The 17,783-nt window shown below is 37.4% G+C and overlaps 1 protein-coding gene across 1 annotated transcript in view; it reads left to right on the top strand.

The window, feature by feature from the left end:
- The window catches only part of C2CD6 (C2 calcium dependent domain containing 6), a 139,945-nt gene that overhangs the window by 42,062 nt on the left and 80,100 nt on the right, over nt 1-17,783 (top strand). Inside the window, exons 9-10 of the mRNA XM_064287440.1 lie at nt 8,744-8,893; nt 16,796-16,901. Coding sequence (XP_064143510.1) covers nt 8,744-8,893; nt 16,796-16,901 — 256 coding nt within the window. The remainder of the gene's footprint in view (nt 1-8,743; nt 8,894-16,795; nt 16,902-17,783) is intronic.

Raw genomic sequence — 17,783 nt, forward strand, 5'->3', positions numbered from 1 at the left:
CTCCCCCTAATGAGACAGCACACTCCTTCTCTCCACCCTGTATTCCCATGTCTATTCAGCCAGCTTCTGTTCCCCTCTGCCTTCTCATCTCTCCTCCAGACAGAAGCTGCCCACATAATCTCATGTGTCTACTTGAGCCAAGAAGCTCACCCCTTACCAGTATCATTTTCTGTCCTATACTGCAGTCCAATCCCTGTCCGAAGAGTTGGCTTTGGGAATGGTTCCCGTACTGGGCTAACAGAAGGTCTGGGGATCGTGACCCCTGGGGTCCTTCTAGTCTCAGTCAGACTATTAAGTCTGGTCTTTTTACAAGAATTTGAGGTCTGCATCCCACTGCTCTCCTGCTCCCTCAGGGATTCTCTGTTGTGTTCCCTGTCAGGGCAGTCATCCATTGTAGCCAGGCACCATCTAGTTCTTCTGGTCTCAGGCTGATGTAGTCTCTGGTTTATGTGGCCCCTTCTGTCTCTTGGACTCATAATTACCTGATATCTTTGGTGTTCCTCATTCTCCTTTGCTCCAGGTGGGTTGAGACCAATTGATGCATCTTAGATGGCTGCTTGCTAGCATTTAAGACCCCAGACGCCACTCTCCAAAGTGGGATGCAGAATGTTTTCTTAATAGATTTTACTATGCCAATTGACTTAGATGTCCCATGAAACCGTGGTCCCCAAACCCCTGCCCCTGCTACTCTGGTATTCGAAGTATTGGGTTTATTCAGTAAACTTCTTTGCTTTTGGTTTAGTCCAGTTGTGCTGAGCTCGCCTGTATTGGGTGTTGTCTTTCCTGTCACCTAAAGTAGTTCTTATCTACTATCTAATTAGTGAGTACCCCTCTCCCACCCCCTCCCTCCCCTCTCTCGTAACCATCAAAGAATATTTTCTTCTCTGTTTAAACTATTTTTCTTACAATAGTGGTCTCATACAATATTTGTCCTTTTGCAACTGACTAATTTCACTCAGCATAATGCTTTCCAGATTCCTCCATGTTATGAAATGTTTCATGGATTCATCATTGTTCTTTATCGATGCATGGTATTCCATTGTTGTGAATATACCATAATTTATTTATCCATTCATCCGTTGATAGGCACCTTGGTTGTTTCCATCTTTTTGCTACTGTAAACAGTGCAGCAGTGAACATGGGTGTGCATATATCTGTTCGTGTAAAGGCTCTTATTCTGTAGGATACATTCCAAGGAGTGGGATTGCTGGATCTTATGGCAGTTCTGGTCCACCGGGTGCTCCTTGGAAACTCTATGGGTCAGTTCTACTCTGTCCTACAGGGTTGCTACGAGTCAGAATTGACTAGATGGAACTGGGTTTTGTTGGGTATAGCAGTTCTATTCCTAGCTTTTTAAGCAAGCACCAAATTGGTTTCCAAAGTGGTTGTAGCATTTTATATTCCCACCAGCAGTGTATAAGTGTTCCAGTCCCAAGGAGCTTTTAACACTTCTCAGGGAAATTGGGGAGGAAAGTACTATTAATTAAGGCTTCCCAAAATAAATAGTGTTTAAGGTAAGACTTCAAAAATAAGCAGAATGCATCAGGCTGATTTTGGAGGAGTAAGCAGAGGCACATATATAAAAGCAGGGAGCCATAAGAGAGCGACTTTTATGTCGTGAATGGCTAAGAGCATAGGAGCAAGGCGGGATGAGACAGAGGAGTAGGTAGAGGTGAGGTATGGTGATTAAGAGTTTAGGCTATAGAGCCGTGCTTCCTGGGCTTACACCCTGGCTTTGCCACATACCAGCTGTGGGACCTTGGTGAGTTACTTAGGCTCTTTATGCTTAATCAACTGAATAGGATAGAATAATAACTACCTCATTGGGTTGCTCTAGTGGTTAAATAAAGTTACTTAGAAAATGGTAGTAAAGAGTAAAATGCTTAGTAAGTTACTAGGTATCTATAAAAGTAATCAATATTTTAAAATCACTATAATCATCATTCTAGATTTATGCTTCTCAAATGTGAGTAGATTTTAATCTTTTGGGTCCTCAGGAGTATGCCAGGACAACACAAAGGCAAGGGAAAACAGGTGCATCTTTCTGGAGTACTGCTTTAACTCAAACATTTTGAGAGAGAAAGTATTATATTAAAACTAATGTCTACATATTATGGAGTAGAATAAAAAGGCACATAAATTTTTAAAAATAATTTTTATTGTGCTTTCAGTGAAACTTTACAAATCAAGTCAGTCTCTCACACAAAAACCCATATACACCTTGCTACACACTCCCAATTACTCTCCCCCTAATGAGACAGCCTGCTCTCTCCCTCCACTCTCTGTTTTCGTATCCATTTCGCCAGCTTCTAACCCCCTCCACCCTCTCATCTCCCCTCCAGGCAGGAGATGCCAACATAGTCTCAAGTGTCCACCTGATCCAAGAAGCTCACTCCTCACCAGCATCCCTCTCCAACCCATTGTCCAGTCCAATCATGTCTGAAGAGTTGGCTTCGGGAATGGTTCCTGTCCTAGGCCACCAGAAGGTCTGGGGGCCATGACGACCGGGGTCCTTCTAGTCTCAGTCAGACCATTAAGTCTGGTCTTATGAGAATTTGGGGTCTGCATCCCACTGCTCTCCTGCTCCCTCAGGGGTTCTCCATTGTCAGTTGTAGCTGAGCACCGTCATCAGTTGTAGCAGGGCACCATCTAGTTCTTCTGGTCTCAGGATGATGTAGTCACTGGTTCATGTGGCCCTTTCTGTCTCTTGGGCTCATAATCGCCTTGTGTCCTTGGTGTTCTTCATTCTCCTTTGATCCAGGTGGGTTGAGACCAATTGATGCATCTTAGATGGCTGCTTGCTAGCGTTTAAGACCCAAAACGCCACTCTCCAAAGTGGGATGCAGAATGTTTTCTTAATAGATTTTATTATGCCAATTGACTTAGATGTCCCCTGAAACCATGGTCCCCAGACCCCTGCCCTTCCTATGCTGGCCTTCGAAGCATTCAGTTTATTCAGGAAACTTCTTTGCTTTTGGTTTAGTCCAATTATGCTGACCTTCCCTGTATTGTGTGCTGTCTTTCCCTTCACCTAAAGTAGTTCTTGTCTACTATCTAATTAGTGAATGCCCCTCTCCCACCCTCCCTCCCTCCCCCTCTCGTAACCACAAAAGAATGTTTTCTTCTCAGTTTAAACTATTTCTCAAGTTCTTATAACAGTGGTCTTATACAATATTTCTCCTTTTGCAACTGACTAATTTCACTCAGTATAACGCCTTCCAGGTTCCTCCATGTTATGAAATGTTTCACAGATTCCTCACTGTTCTTTATCGATGCGTAGTATTCCCTTGTGTGAATATACCATAGTTTATTTATCCATTCATCTGTTGATGGGCACCTTGGTTGCTTCCATCTTTTTGCTATTGTAAACAGAACTGCAGTAAACATGGGTGTGCATGTATCTGTTCGTATAAAGGCTCTTATTTCTCCAGGATATATTCCAAGGAGTGGGATTGCTGGATCGGATGGTAGTTCTATTTCTAACTTTTTAAGGAAGTACCAAATTGATTTCCAAAGTGGTTGTACGATTTCACATTCCCACCAGCAGTGTATAAGTGTTCCAGTCTCTCCACAGCCTCTCCAACATTTATTATTTTGTATTTTTTGAATTAATGCCAGCCTTGTTGGAGTGAGATGAAATCTCATTGTAGTTTTGATCTGCATTTCTCTAATGGCTAATGATTGTGAACATTTCCTCATATATCTGTTAGCTACCTGAATGTCTTGTTTAATGAAGTGTCTATTCATATCTTTTCCCCATTTTGTAATTGGGTTATTTGTCTTTTTGCAGCTGAGTTTTTGCAGTGTCATATAGACTTTAGAGATCAGGGGCTGATCAGAAATGTCATAGCTAAAAACTTCTTCCCAGCGTGTAGGTAGTCTTTTTACTCTTTTGGTGAAGTCTTTGGATGAGCATAGGTGTTTGATTTTTAGGAGCTCCCAGTTATCTAGTTTTTCTTCTACATTCTTTATAATGTTTTGTATACTGTTTATGCCATATATTAAGGCTCCTAAGGTTGTCCCTATTTTTTCTTCCATGATCTTTATCATTTTAGATTTTATATTTAGGTCTTTGATCCACTTTGGGTTAGTTTTTGTGCATGGAGTGAGATATGGGTCTTGTTTCATTTTTTTGCAGAATAATATCCAGTTATGCCAGCACCATTTGTTAAAAAGACTGTCTTTTCCCCCGTTTAACTGTTTTGGGGCCTTTGTCAAATATCAACTGCTCATATGTGGATGGATTTATGTCTGGATTCTCAATTCTGTTCCATTGGTCCATGTATCTGTTGTTGTACCAGTACCAGCCTGTTTTGACTACTGTGGTGGTATAATAGGTTCTAAAATCAGGTAAAGTAAGGCCTCCCATTTTGTTCTTCTTTTTCAGTAATGCCTTATTCATCCGGGGCCTCTTTCCCTTCCATATGAAGTTGGTGATTTGTTTCTCCATCTCATTAAAGAATGTCGTTGGGATTTTGATCAGAATTGCATTAAATGTATAGATTGCTTTTGGTAGAAAAGCATTTTTATAATGTTAAGTCTTCCTATCCATGAGCAAGGTATGTTCTTCCACTTATGTAAGCCTCCTTTGGTTTCTTGCAGACGTGTACTGTAGTTTTCTTTGTATAACTCTTTTACATCTCTGGTAAGATTTACTCCTAAGTATTTTTTTTTTATTTTATCTTCTTGGGGGCTACTGCAAATGGCATTGATTTGATCTCCTCTTTGATGTTCTTTTTGTTGGTGTAGAGGAAGCCAACTGATTTTTGTATGTTTATCTTGTATACCGATACTCTGCTGAACTCTTCTATTAGTTTCAGTAGTTTTCTGGAGGATTCCTTAGGGTTTTCTGTGTATAAGATCATGTCATCTGCAAATAGAGATACTTTTACTTCTTCCTTGCCAATCCGGATGCCCTTTATTTCTTTATCTAGCCTAATTGCTCTGGCTAGGACTTCCAACACAATGTTGAATAAGAGTGGTGATAAAGGGCATCCTTGTCTGGTTCCCAATCTCAGTGGGAATGTTTTCAGGCTCTCTCCATTTAGGGTGATGTTGGCTATTGGCTTTGTATAAATGCCCTTTATTATGTGGAGGAATTTTCCTTCTATTCCTATTTTGCTGAGGGTTTTTATCATGAATGAGTGTTGAACTTCCTCAAATGCCTTTTCTGCATCGGTTGATAAAATCATGTGATTCTTATCTTTTATTTTATTTATGTGGTGGATTACATTAATTGTTTTTCTAATGTTGAACCATCCTTCATACCTGGTATGAATCCCACTTGGTCATGGTGAACTATTTTTTTGATATGTTGTTGAATTCTCTTGGCTAGAATTTTGTTGAGGATTTTTACATCTACATTCATGAGGGATATAGGTGTATAATTTTCTTTTCTTTTGCTGTCTTTACCTGGTTTTGGTATCAGGGATATGGTGGCTTCATAGAATGAGTTTGGGAGTATTCCGTCCTTTCCTATGCTCTGAAATACCTTTAGTAGTAGTGGTGTTAACTCTTCTCTGAAAGTTTGATAGAACTCTGCAGTGAAGCCGTCCAGACCAGGGCCTTTTTTTTTTGTTGGGAGTTTTTGGATTACCTTTTCAATCTCTTGTTTTGTTATGGGTCTATTTAGTTGTTCTACCTCTGTTTGTGTTAGTTTAGGTAGGTAGTGTGTTTCTAGGAATTCATCCATTTCTTCTAGGTTTTCAAATTTGTTTGAGTATAGTTTTTCATACTAATCTGATATGATTCTTTTAATTTCAGTTGGGTCTGTTGTAATCGCCCATCTCATTTCTTATTAGTGTTATTTGCTTCCACTCCTTTTTTTCTTTTGTCAGTTTGGCCAATGGTTTATCAATTTTGTTGATTTTTTAAAAAAACCAGCTTTCGGTCTTGTTAATTCTTTCAATTGTTTTTCTGTTTTCCATTTCATTTAGTTCAGCTCTAATTTTTATTATGTGTTTTCTTCTGGTGCCTGTGGGTTTCTTTTGTTGCTCTCTTTCTATTTGTTCAAGTTGTAGGGATAATTCTTTGATTTGGACCCTTTCTTCTTTTTGTATGTGTGCATTTATTGATATAAATTGGCCACTGGGCACTGCTTTTGCTGTGTCCAAAGGTTCTAATAGGAAGTGTTTTCATTCTCATTGGGTTCTCTAAATTTCTTTATTCCACCCTTAGTGTCTTCTATAATCCAGCCTTTTTTGAGCAGGGTATTGTTCAGTTTCCAAGTGTTTGGTTTCTTTTCCCTGCTTTTCCTGTTATTGATTTCCACTTTTATGGTGTTATGGTCAGAGAAGATGCTTTGTAATATTTTGATGTTTTGGATTCTGCTAAGGCTTGCTTTATGACCTAATATGTGGTCTATTCTAGAGAATGTTCCATGTGCACTAGAAAAGAAAGTATACTTGGTTGCTGTTGGATGGAGTGTTCTGTATATGTCTATGAGGTCAAGTTGGTTGGTTGTGGCATTTAGATCTTCCATGTCTTTATTGAGCTTCTTTCTGGATGTCCTGCCCTTCACCAAAAGTGGTGTGTTGAAGTGTCCTACTATTATTGTGGAGCTGTCTATCTCACTTTTCAACGCTTTTAGAGTTTGTTTTATGTATCTTGCAGCCCTGACATTGGGTGCATAAATATTTAATATGGTTATATCTTCTTGGTGTATTGTCTCTTTAATCATTATATAGTGTCCTTCCTTATCCTTTATGATGGATTTAACTTTAAAGTCTATTTTGTCAGAAATTAATATTGCCACTCCTGCTCTTTTTTGATTGTTGTTTGCTTGATATATTTTGTTCCATCCTTTGAGTTTTAGTTTGTTTGTGTCTCTAAGTCTAAGGTGTGTCTCTTGTAGGCAGCATGTAGATGGATCTTGTTTTTTAATCCATTCTGCCACTCTCTGTCTCTTTATTGGTGCATTTAGTCCATTTCCATTCAGGGTAATTATGAATAGGCATGAATTTAGTGCTATCATTTTGATGTCTTTTTTTGTGTGTTGACAGTTTCTTTTTTCCCACTTGATTTTATGTGCTAAGCAGATTTTCTTTATATATTGTCCTTTCCTCATATTTGTTGTTGTTGATTTTGTTTCTGCTGAGTCTCTGTTTTTCCCTTGTATTTTATTTTGATGAGTAGGATAGTTTTTCTCCTTTGTGGTTACCTTATCATTATTATTATTATTTGTTATTTACCCCTATTTTTCTAAATTTAAAACTTTTATTTCTTTGTATCACCGTATCTTCTTCTCCATGTGGAAGGTGTATGATTGCATTTCTTAGTCCCTCTTTATTATTTTAATGTTGTCTTCTTTTATATAATAACATCGCTGTTACCTGTGTTGGGCTTTTTTTTATTATTATTATTGTTTAATAATCTTGCTTTGTTTTTTTTGATTTCCCTGTCTGGGTTGACTTCTGGTTGCTCTGCCCAGTGTTCTAGTCTTGGGTTGATACCCGATATTATTGATTTTCTAACCAAAAGACTCCCTTTGGTATTTCTTGTAGTTTTGGTTTGGTTTTTACAAATTCCCTCAACTTGTGTTTATCTGGAAATGTCTTAATTTCACCTTCATATTTAAGAGACAGTTAGGGTATGACAGAATATGATAATTATTACCTCATAATTTGAATGAGGTAATGTACATAGCCATATGGGCAAACTGCCTGACACTGAGAACATTCCAAAGAATTAATAGCTTAAAAAATGAGATACTCAGGAGATAGAGATTTGCGTCTAGAGGCTGAGAGAAAGTTCTTCAAGCACTTTCTACTTCTCATTAGAACCTGGGTCCTACTTTGCTTTCCCACTTTTGCTTTCTATGAGCTTAGTAGCAAGAATAATCAAGAGACCAGTTCTTTCAGGATTTCTACTCTTGTCTTCTTTCCTAGCTCTGTCTTTTGATGGTCCAGGATCAGATGAGCTGACATTGTAAATGGAGAAGGATTCACCATACTTCAAAATTTAACCTTATTAGGGACTTCTAAGTCAATTGGCAAAATAATTCTATTATGAAAACATTCTGCATCCCACTTTGAAATGTGGCATCTGGGGTCTTAAATGCTAACAAGCGGCCATCTAAGATGCATCAATTGGTCTCAACCCACCTGGATCAAAGGAGAATGAACAACACCAAGGTCACACAATAACTAAGAGCCCAAGAGACAGAAAGGGCCACATGAACCAGAGACCTACATCATCCTGAGAACAGAAGAACTAGTTGGTGCCCGGCCACAACCGATGACTGCCCCGACAGGGAGCACAACAGAGAACCCCTGAGGGAGCAGGAGATCAGTGGGATGCAGACCCCAAATTGTCACAAAAAGACCATACTTAATGGTCTGACTGAGACTAGAGGAATCCTGGCGGTCATGGTCCCCAAACCTTCTGTTGGCACAGGACAGGAACCATTCCCGAAGACAACTCATCAGACATGAAAGGGACTGGACAGTAGGTAGGAGAGAGATGCTGATGAAGAGTGAGCTGTTTATATCAGGTGGACACTTGAGACTGTGTTGGCATCTCCTGTCTGGAGGGGGGATGGGAGGATAGAGAGAGTTGGAAGCTGGCAAAATTGTCACGAAAGGAGAGACTGGAAGGGCTGACTCGTTAGGGGGAGAGCAAGTGGGAGTACGGAGTAAGATGTATATAAACTTATATGTGACAGACTGACTTGATTTGTAAATGTTCACTTGAAGCTCAATAAAAGTTAAAAAAAAAAAAATTTAACCTTATTACTATTTTGCAGAAATGTCATTGTACCACAGCCAGTAGAATATCCAGCATTCTTATCCCCAGACCTGAATGTTACTGTTGGGAAGCCTAGTAAAGCATCAAGTAAATCCAACCAGCCATCTGTTGTGCGACTTGAAAAACTTCAGCAACCACCCCGGGAAAGGTAAAAAAGCACAAAAGTTTTCATCTTATTTATGCGTTATTTAAATGTTAATTTCTTCCTTTGAGACATAGGCTTGCTATTGGTCCATTGACCTTCACTTTGGTGATATTTCATGAATTCAGAGATTATTGCATAGATTACATAAACTGCAGGGGAGGCTGAAAAATGTATTCTGTGTGTCTGTGAAGAACAGAAAAATTGAGACTGGTGAGCTCTAGCAGTGTCAGCCACACACTTGTGTTAACATAGCTTTATGTTCTCATCAGTCAAACCACACATTTGAAGCATTATAACCTCAGAACTAGCAGAGGCACTTGGAACCTGAAAAAGAGGTCCTAACATAAAAGAATGCAGCCCATGCATATTATCTGAATTTATTGCATATGCGTATTCTGTGAGAGGGATCTTTTGCTCTGCCTCTTCACCCAACAATGTATTCCATAGGTCTCTTGCGCTTTTCTCATCTTTTTTTCTTTATACTTTAGGATAGATATTAACTCTGGTTGGTTATATGGGTTGCAAATGTCTTCTTTCACTGCGTGCCTTCTCTTTTCACTTTTTAACAATGTTTTTGGAGAAGCAGAAGTTCTTAACTTTAATATAGTAAAGTTTATCCATGTTTTCTTTTATGGTTAGCACTCTTTTATGTCTTATTTAAGAAAATCTCCCTACCATGAAGTCAGAAAGACATTTTTGTATTTTCTTACATTTTTCCTTTTACTTTTAAATGCAAACCATTTGACATTATGATGTGAGGTAATTTCATTTTTTCCCATATGGGTAACTGTCTTAGTTATCTAGTGCTGCAGCTTCTCACCATCTGTACCATCTCTAGTGTAGCAGGTCTCTTCATTTCCTCCTGAGTACTCTATCCATTCACAGCTTCAAAACCGCTTCCATACTTTAGGTATTCGTTAGAGCCGCACCCCACTCTTGGTACCAAATTCCGTCTTAGTTATCTAGTGCTGCTGTAACAGAAATATAAGTGGATGGCTTTAACAAAGAGAAAGTTATTATCTCACAGTCTAGTAGGCTATAAGTCCAAATTCAGGATGTCAGCTCTAGGGGAAGGCTTTTGCTTGCCCTGGGTCCTGTAGCTGGCTCCTTGTTTGTCTGACCTCCGGTTCTTGGGACTTCAGCTAGCAGCTTACTTGCCATCTTTCCTGCTGATCTTGGGATTCATTGGTCTTTGCAGCCTGTGAGCAAGAGCCCTGCCAATCTTGGATTCACCCGCCCCTGTGGCTACATGAATCAGGACAAGCCTCCAGCCTGACCCATGGACTTGGGATGTTCCAGCCTCTACAGCCAGAGAAGCGAGCTGAGAGAAAAGGGGACCTCATATCACCAAGAAAGCAGTGCTGGGAAGAGAGTGTGTCCTTTGGATCCAGGGTCCCTACACCTGAGAAGCTCCTAGACCAGGGGAAGATTGATGACAAGGACCTTCCCCCAGAGGTGGGAGACAGAGAAAGCCTTCTCCTGGAGCTGATGCCCCAAATTTGGTCTAGGAGGCTACTAGACTGTGAGAGAATAAGTTTCTCTTTGTTAAAGCCATCCACTTGTGACATTTCTGTTATAGCAGCACTAGATAACTGAGACAGTAACCAACTGTCTTAGCACTGTTTTTTAGATAGCCTCTCCTTTCCCAAATAAACTGCAGTGCTACCCTCTGTTATTCACCAAGTGTAGATATATGCATGTGTGTTTTTGCCTCTCTCTTATGTTCCATTAGGCCTTGGGTAGTACATATGCTTTGCACTTGACCAGTAACCTAAATGTTGGTGGTATGAACCCAACCAGCTGTGCTTTGGAAGAAAGGCCTGGCAATCTGCTTCCATAAAGATTTCAGCCAAGAAACCCCTATGGGGCAGTTCTACTTTGTAAAACATCAGAACCGACTTGATGGCAATGGGTTTGGTTTTGGTTTTCAGTTCCGTTGGACAATTTGTCTATCCTTGTGCAAATGATACCACACTCTCTTATATACTATATCTCTATAGTCTTGACATTGATAGGTAAAATTCTTCCACCTTATTCATCTTCATGAGTGTTATAGCTATTCTTAGCTCTTTGCCATCCATATGCATTCTGGAGCCAATTTGTGAAATTCCTTAAAGAAAGTTCATGTGAATTTTGATTGAAATTACATTTATAAAACAATTTGGAGAGAATTTACATCTTTATGATATTGAATTTTTCTACCTAGGAACATTCTCTTCCTCTTCCGCTCTCCTCTCTCTTTCCCCACCCCTTCCATTTCTATAGGTCTTCTTTAATATCTTTCAGTAAAATTTTACGTTTCCATAAAGGTTTTTTACCTTTAAACAAAAAAAATTTTCAATTGTAAAATAAAATACAGAAAACAACACAAATGTGTGACTTAGTGAATTCTTTTAAGTTGAACACACTTAAAATCACCATGCAGATAAAGAAATAGAACTTTGCTAGCCAGTCCAGAGGTCCCTCCATGTGCTGCATTCCAATCACATCCTTCTACTTACTTCTAAAAGTAGCCACAATCCTGACTAGCAGTTATTTCCTTGCATATCTTTACGGATTTGTCACCAGTGATGCATATTTAGATATTTTAGTTTAGTCTCCCCCACTAAGAAAACTGATATGTTTTTAAAGTTTTCTTTAATTCACAAGTTCCTACTCCAAACTTTTCTTTAGAATTTATCTATTGAAGAGCCTGGGCTATTAGAGTTTCTCAGAGTCTGGATTTTGTTGATTGCATACTTAACATTTTGAGAGATCTTCTCAGGAACACAGTTTAATCTTTTGATATGTAGGTTTTTTTTTCCTTTTTTAATTTGAGGAATGTTTCTTTGAAGTTGTTCTGTTTCTTTGCTTTGACTTTCTTCTTCAGGGACTTCTTTTATTCATATATGGGATCTTCTTTGCCTGTCTCCAATATCTGTCACTTTCTCTCAAATCCTTAATATCTGTTCATTAAATTTTATCTTTTTCACTTTTTGTTTTTCTTAAGGCATTGCTTGTTGTGTTCTTTCACCTGTGTTTTCTTCTGGTTTAGTCTTCATTCTGAAATTATTTTTCTTTTATTTTCTAACTTTTTTTTAGTTCTTTCAGCTCATTTCAGGTTTTTAAAATCTGGTTTTATATTGTCCTTTCATGTCCTAAGGGAAACCCTGGTGACACAGTGGTTAAGAGCTATGGCTGCTAACCAAAAAGTCAGTAGTTCAAATCCATCAGGCACCCCTTGGAAACGCTGGGGCAGCTCTACTCTGTCCTATAGGGGCACTATGAGTCGGAATTGACTTGACAGCAACGGGTTTTTTGTGTGTGTGTGTGTGTCTTGTATCATTTTTGTTTGATTCTATGTTCATGTTTGAGTTTACTCTGTAATTTTCCTTTTTTTAAATAATTTCCTTGTCAAATTTTATTATTAAGGACATAGTGGCTTTACGGAATGAATTGAGAAACATTCCCTCTTTTCCTAAGACTGGAAAGAGTTTATACAAGTTCGAATGCTTGCTAGAACTCACCTGTAAAGTCATGTGGGCCTAACGTTTATCTGTGGGAAGATTTGTAACTACTAATATTTAACTGCTGATTCAACTTCTTTAAATTACTAAGGGTTTCTATTTCTTTTTAAGGCCCTTTAGTAAGTTGTATTTTTCTAGAAATTTGTTCATCTAAGTTTTCAAATTTATTTGTGTAAAGGCATCCCTAATATTCTCATTATCTATATGTATTTATGTCAATTTCCCCCAATATAGGTATTTGTCTTTTCTTTTTCTTGATAAGTCTTGCCAAAAGTTTATCAATTTTGTTGGAGTTTTAAAAAAATTGGCTATCATTTCCATTTCATTGATTTTTGTTTTGTCTTTATTATCTCCTTTACTTTCTTTAGGTTTGTTCTTTTTCTTCTCAGTTGGATGCTTAGCTTATTAATTTTTAGCATCTCTCCTTTTTAAATATAAGTATTTAAAGTTAAAATTTTTTACATTCCACTTCCACTCACCACACAAAATTTTTATATTGTTTAGTTCTAAAATCTTTTATTTTCTATTATGATTTAACTGTGACCATGAATTATTTAGAAGTGTGTTTTCAGTTCACAAATATATAAGGGTTTACTAATTTTATTTGACTGCTAATGTATTTAATTGTGATCTAAGTACATGATCTGTATTCTACTGATTCTTTGAAATTTGTTGAGAATTGCTTGATAGCCTAGAAAATGATCCATTGTCATAAATGTCCCATATGTACTTGAGATGAAAGTGTATACCAACTAATTGTTGGCTGAGAGTTCTATACATGTTCATTAGATCAATTATATTAGTTGAAATCAAGTCTTCTATATCTTTACCATGCATAAGGTTTTCACTGGCTAATTTTTTTCAATTTTGAATCATGGTGTTGACGAAGAATACTGAATATATCATGGACTGCCAAAAGAATGAACAACTCTGTCTTGGAAGAAATGCAACCAGAATGCTCCTTAGAACAAAGATGATGAGACTGCGTCATATACTTTGGACATGTTGTCAGGAGGGATCAGTCACTGGAGAAGGACATCATGCTTGGTAAAGTACAGGGTCAGTGGAAAAGAGGAAGACCCTCAATGAGGTGGATTGACACAGTGGCTGCAACAATGAGCTCAAGTGTAGCAGGAATTGTGGGGATGGCGCAGGACCAGGTGGTGTTTTGTTCTGTTGTACATAGTGTCGCTATGGGTCAGAAGCGACTCGATGGCACCTAACAACAACAAATTTTTTTCAAAAGTAGATTGCCAGGTCCTTCTTCCTAGTCTGTCTTAGTTTGGAAGCTCAGCTGAAACCTGTACATCATGGGTGACCCTGCTGGTATTTGAATACTGGTGGCATAGCTTCTAGCATCACAGCAACATGCAAACCCCCACGGTATGACAAACTGACAGAAGTATGGGAGAGCAAATAATCTGAGAAGCTGGACAATATGAAGAAGAACAGGGCATCAGGATTGGAAAAACACTCACTAACAGTCTTTATTATGCAGATGACACAACCTTGCTTGTTGAAAGTGAAAGAGGACTTGAAGCACTTAATGATGAAGACCAAAGGCTACAGCCTTCAGTGTGGATTACACCTCAACATGAAGAAAACAAAAATCATCACAAGTGGACCAATAAGCAACATCATGATAAATGGAGAAAAGACTGAAGTTTGTTAAAGATTTCATTTTACTTGGATCCACAATCAACATCCATGGAAGCAGCAATCAAGAAATCAAATGATGCATTGCATTGGGGAAATCTGCTGCAAAAGACCTCTTTAAAACTTTAAAAAGCAAAGATGCCACCTTGAGCACTAAGGTGTGCCCGACCCAAGCCATGGTGGTTTCAATTGTCTCATATGCATGCAAAAGCTGGCCAATAAATAAAGGAGACCAAAGAAGAATTGACAGCTTTGATTTGTGGTGTTGGTGAAGAATATTGAATATACCACAGACTGCCAAAAGAATGAACAAAACTGTCTTGGAAGAAGTACAGCCAGCAAGCTCCTTAAAAGCCAGAATAACAAGACTTTGTCTCACATACTTTGAACATGTTATCAGGAGGGACTAGTCCCTGGAGAAGGACATCATCCCTGATAAAGTAGAGGGTCAAAGAAAAAGAGGACAACCATCGATGAGATGGATTGACACAGTGCCCCCAACAGTGGACTCAGTTATAGCAATGATCATGGGGATGGTGCAGGAACCGGGCAGTGTTTCCTTCTGTTGTATATAGGGTCACTATGAGTTGGAACTGACTCGTTGGCACCGAACACCAACAACATATCCTTATTGATTTTCTTATTACCATTACCCAAGTTCAGTGATTGAAAGTGGCATGCTGAATTATTCCACTTTTAATGGTAGGTTTCTCAGTTTCTCCTTTGTAATTTGGAATATAACATACAATGAAATATATAAATCATATACAGCTTAATTCATTTTTACTAATGGGCACATTTGTGTAACCACCACCCGTATCAAAATATGGAACGTCACTAGCATCTCAGCATATTCCCTTGTGCATTCTCCCAGTTAATGCCCCGTAAAGGTAACTACTGTTCTGACTTTTCGCCACCATGTGTTAATTTTATCTTAAAAAAAAAAAAAAAAAAACTTTCCACAGATGGGATTAATGAATTATATGTAGTCTTCTGGATCTGAATACTTCTGCTCAACATTATGTCAGTGAAAGTTACCCAAACCGTAGTAGTAATAATTAGTTATTTTTCATTGTTATAGGGCATTCTACTGTATGCATATATTGTATTTATCCATTCTACTATTAATGGAAATTAAGTTATCTCCAGTTTTGAGCTATTAAGAACAAAGTCGCTATGAACATTCTTGTATGTGTTGTTTTGGTGAATTTTCACATTTTCAATCAGAATTGACTTGATGGCACACGAAAACAACATTATCTAGAAGTGGAAAATGTATTTTCAGCTTTAGTAGCTACTGCCAGTTTTCCAAAGGGCTTGTATCCATTTACATCATTTCTACCAGCACTGTATGAGAGTTCTGTTTGCTCCACTGTTACCCTACTTGGTATTCTTACAGTTTGGGTTTTTTTTTTTTTCTTCTTCTTCTTTTGCCATTTGTATGGGTGAGTGGTGGCATCTGATTTCAATTTTTTGAAATTTGTTGAGACCTATTTATAGTCCAACATATCTTGGTAAATGTTCCATGTGCTCTTTGTTGTTATTAGGTATCTTCAAGTAGATTCCGACTCACAGTGACCCTATGTGCAACAGTACAAACACCATACTGTGCCATCCTCACAATCGTTGCTACGTTTGAGCCCACTGTTGTGGCCACTGTGTCAATCCGTCTTGTGGAGAGTCTTCCTCTTTTTCACCGAAAAAGAATGTGTATTCTCCATTTATTGGATGCATTGTTCTATATATGTCAATTAGGATGACCTTATTGTGGTGTTCAGTTTTCTGTCTGCTTGTTTTGTTGCTTTTTGAAAGAAAAGTGTTCCAACCTCTAATGCATGTAGGCTATTTTATTAGATGCATATAAGTTTAGAATTATGTATTTTTTGTGAATTGAATGTTTTGTAATTATGTAGTGATCCTTGTTACCCTTATAAGGCTTTTGTTTTATGGTCTGTATTTCTAACATTAATATGGTTACCAAACTTTCTTTTAGTTAGCCTACCTTGTATGTCTTCCTTTTATATGGGTGAATATTTATTATTTGCTTATTTGTTTTATAATAATAAAACAAATGAATTAATGGAATCAATTTATTAATGAATGGATATTCTGAAAATAGTCATAATACCTCCCAACCAGAAGATTCTGTAGTACGTAATAGAAAAACAGAATTTCTTCTGTTGTGTGCCTTATTCATGGCGAATTCATTTAAAACATTTGATTTCCATTTAATTCTTGTCAATTGCATCTTTAGGTAAGTCAAGCCTTTCGAAGTTTCTTGGATTAGGAGCTAAAATCCTTTTTAAAATTTGTTTTATTACAAAAGATATATTTGTATGGAATGATTTATAAAACATGTATATGTAGTTCAAATAAGACCAATATATATTGAATAATTTCTAAAGCATGTAAATATACTTTCCATAAGAAAAATAAGGTCATTGTCTAGATATTTATGATTCAGGTTAAGTAATACAACATCAACAATATCAGAAATATTTTGTATATTGGTCCTTACCAGATTATATCCCTCTCCCCTACCATCCCCAGGTAACTACTACCCTGATTTTTGTTGTTATCATTCCCTTTTCTTTGACTGTATCCCTAAACAATATATTATTGGTTTGCTTCTTTTTGAAATGTTTATAAATTCAATCTTATTGTATTTTTCCTTCTATAAGTCTTATCGTATATATTCTTCTGTTACTTGCTTTTTTATCTATAGGTTTTTTTCTTTCTGCAGGTTGGAAAAAATGAAAAAAGAATATAGAAATTTGAGTACATGGATAGAAAAAGCTAACTATTTAGGAAACATTCTTACCCCAGCATTGGAACATAAAGACACTGAGGTAATTAACCTAATACATTCTCTCATATATAGCTTTTAACACTTTTTATTAAAACAGAGATCATCATAAATAAAAGTGATGGCCGGATGTTTCTTTTTTGTTCTCTCCCTATAAAATAATATTGATTGTTCATACACCATCCTATTTTAAAAATGTGGCATTTAAAAAGCATTGATTGATAGTTTATAAAGTTTAATTTTTAACAGATTTACTGAAATATAATTCACATACCACATAATTTATTAACCTAAAGTGTGCATTCTAATGGCCTTTACTATATTCACAGAGTTGTGCATCCACCACCACAATTCACTTTAAAACGTTTTCATTACCCCAAAAAACAAACCTCACACCCGCTAGCCGGCACTCACAACTCCCATATTCTCCACTAACGCTTGGCAACAACTAATCTACTTTCTTCTCTATAGATTTGCCTATTATGAACATTTCATATAAATGGAGTCAAGCAATATAATATCTTTGTGTCTGACATCTTTCACTTAGTATGTTCTCAATGTTCATGTTGTAGCATGTATCAGCATTTCACTTGTTTTTATTGCTGAATAATTTTTCATTGTGTGGTTATAACACATTTTATTTATGTATTCATCAGTTGATGCACATTTGGGTTGTTTCTAATTCTTGGCTATTGTGAATAATGTTCCTCTGGACATTTGTGTGCAAGTTTTTTTTATATGAACATATGTTTTGAATACTCTTGGGTATGTCCATAAGAGTAGAATTGATGGATCATATGGAAGCTGTATGTTTAACTTTTTGAGGAACTGCCAAACTGTTCTCCACAGTGGCTACACTATTTTACATTCACAACAGCAATGTATGAGGGTTCTAATTTCTCCATGTTTGCCATCACTTGCTATA

This window comes from Loxodonta africana, chromosome 6 (genome assembly GCF_030014295.1).
Source record: "Loxodonta africana isolate mLoxAfr1 chromosome 6, mLoxAfr1.hap2, whole genome shotgun sequence".
NCBI lineage: Eukaryota > Metazoa > Chordata > Mammalia > Proboscidea > Elephantidae > Loxodonta > Loxodonta africana.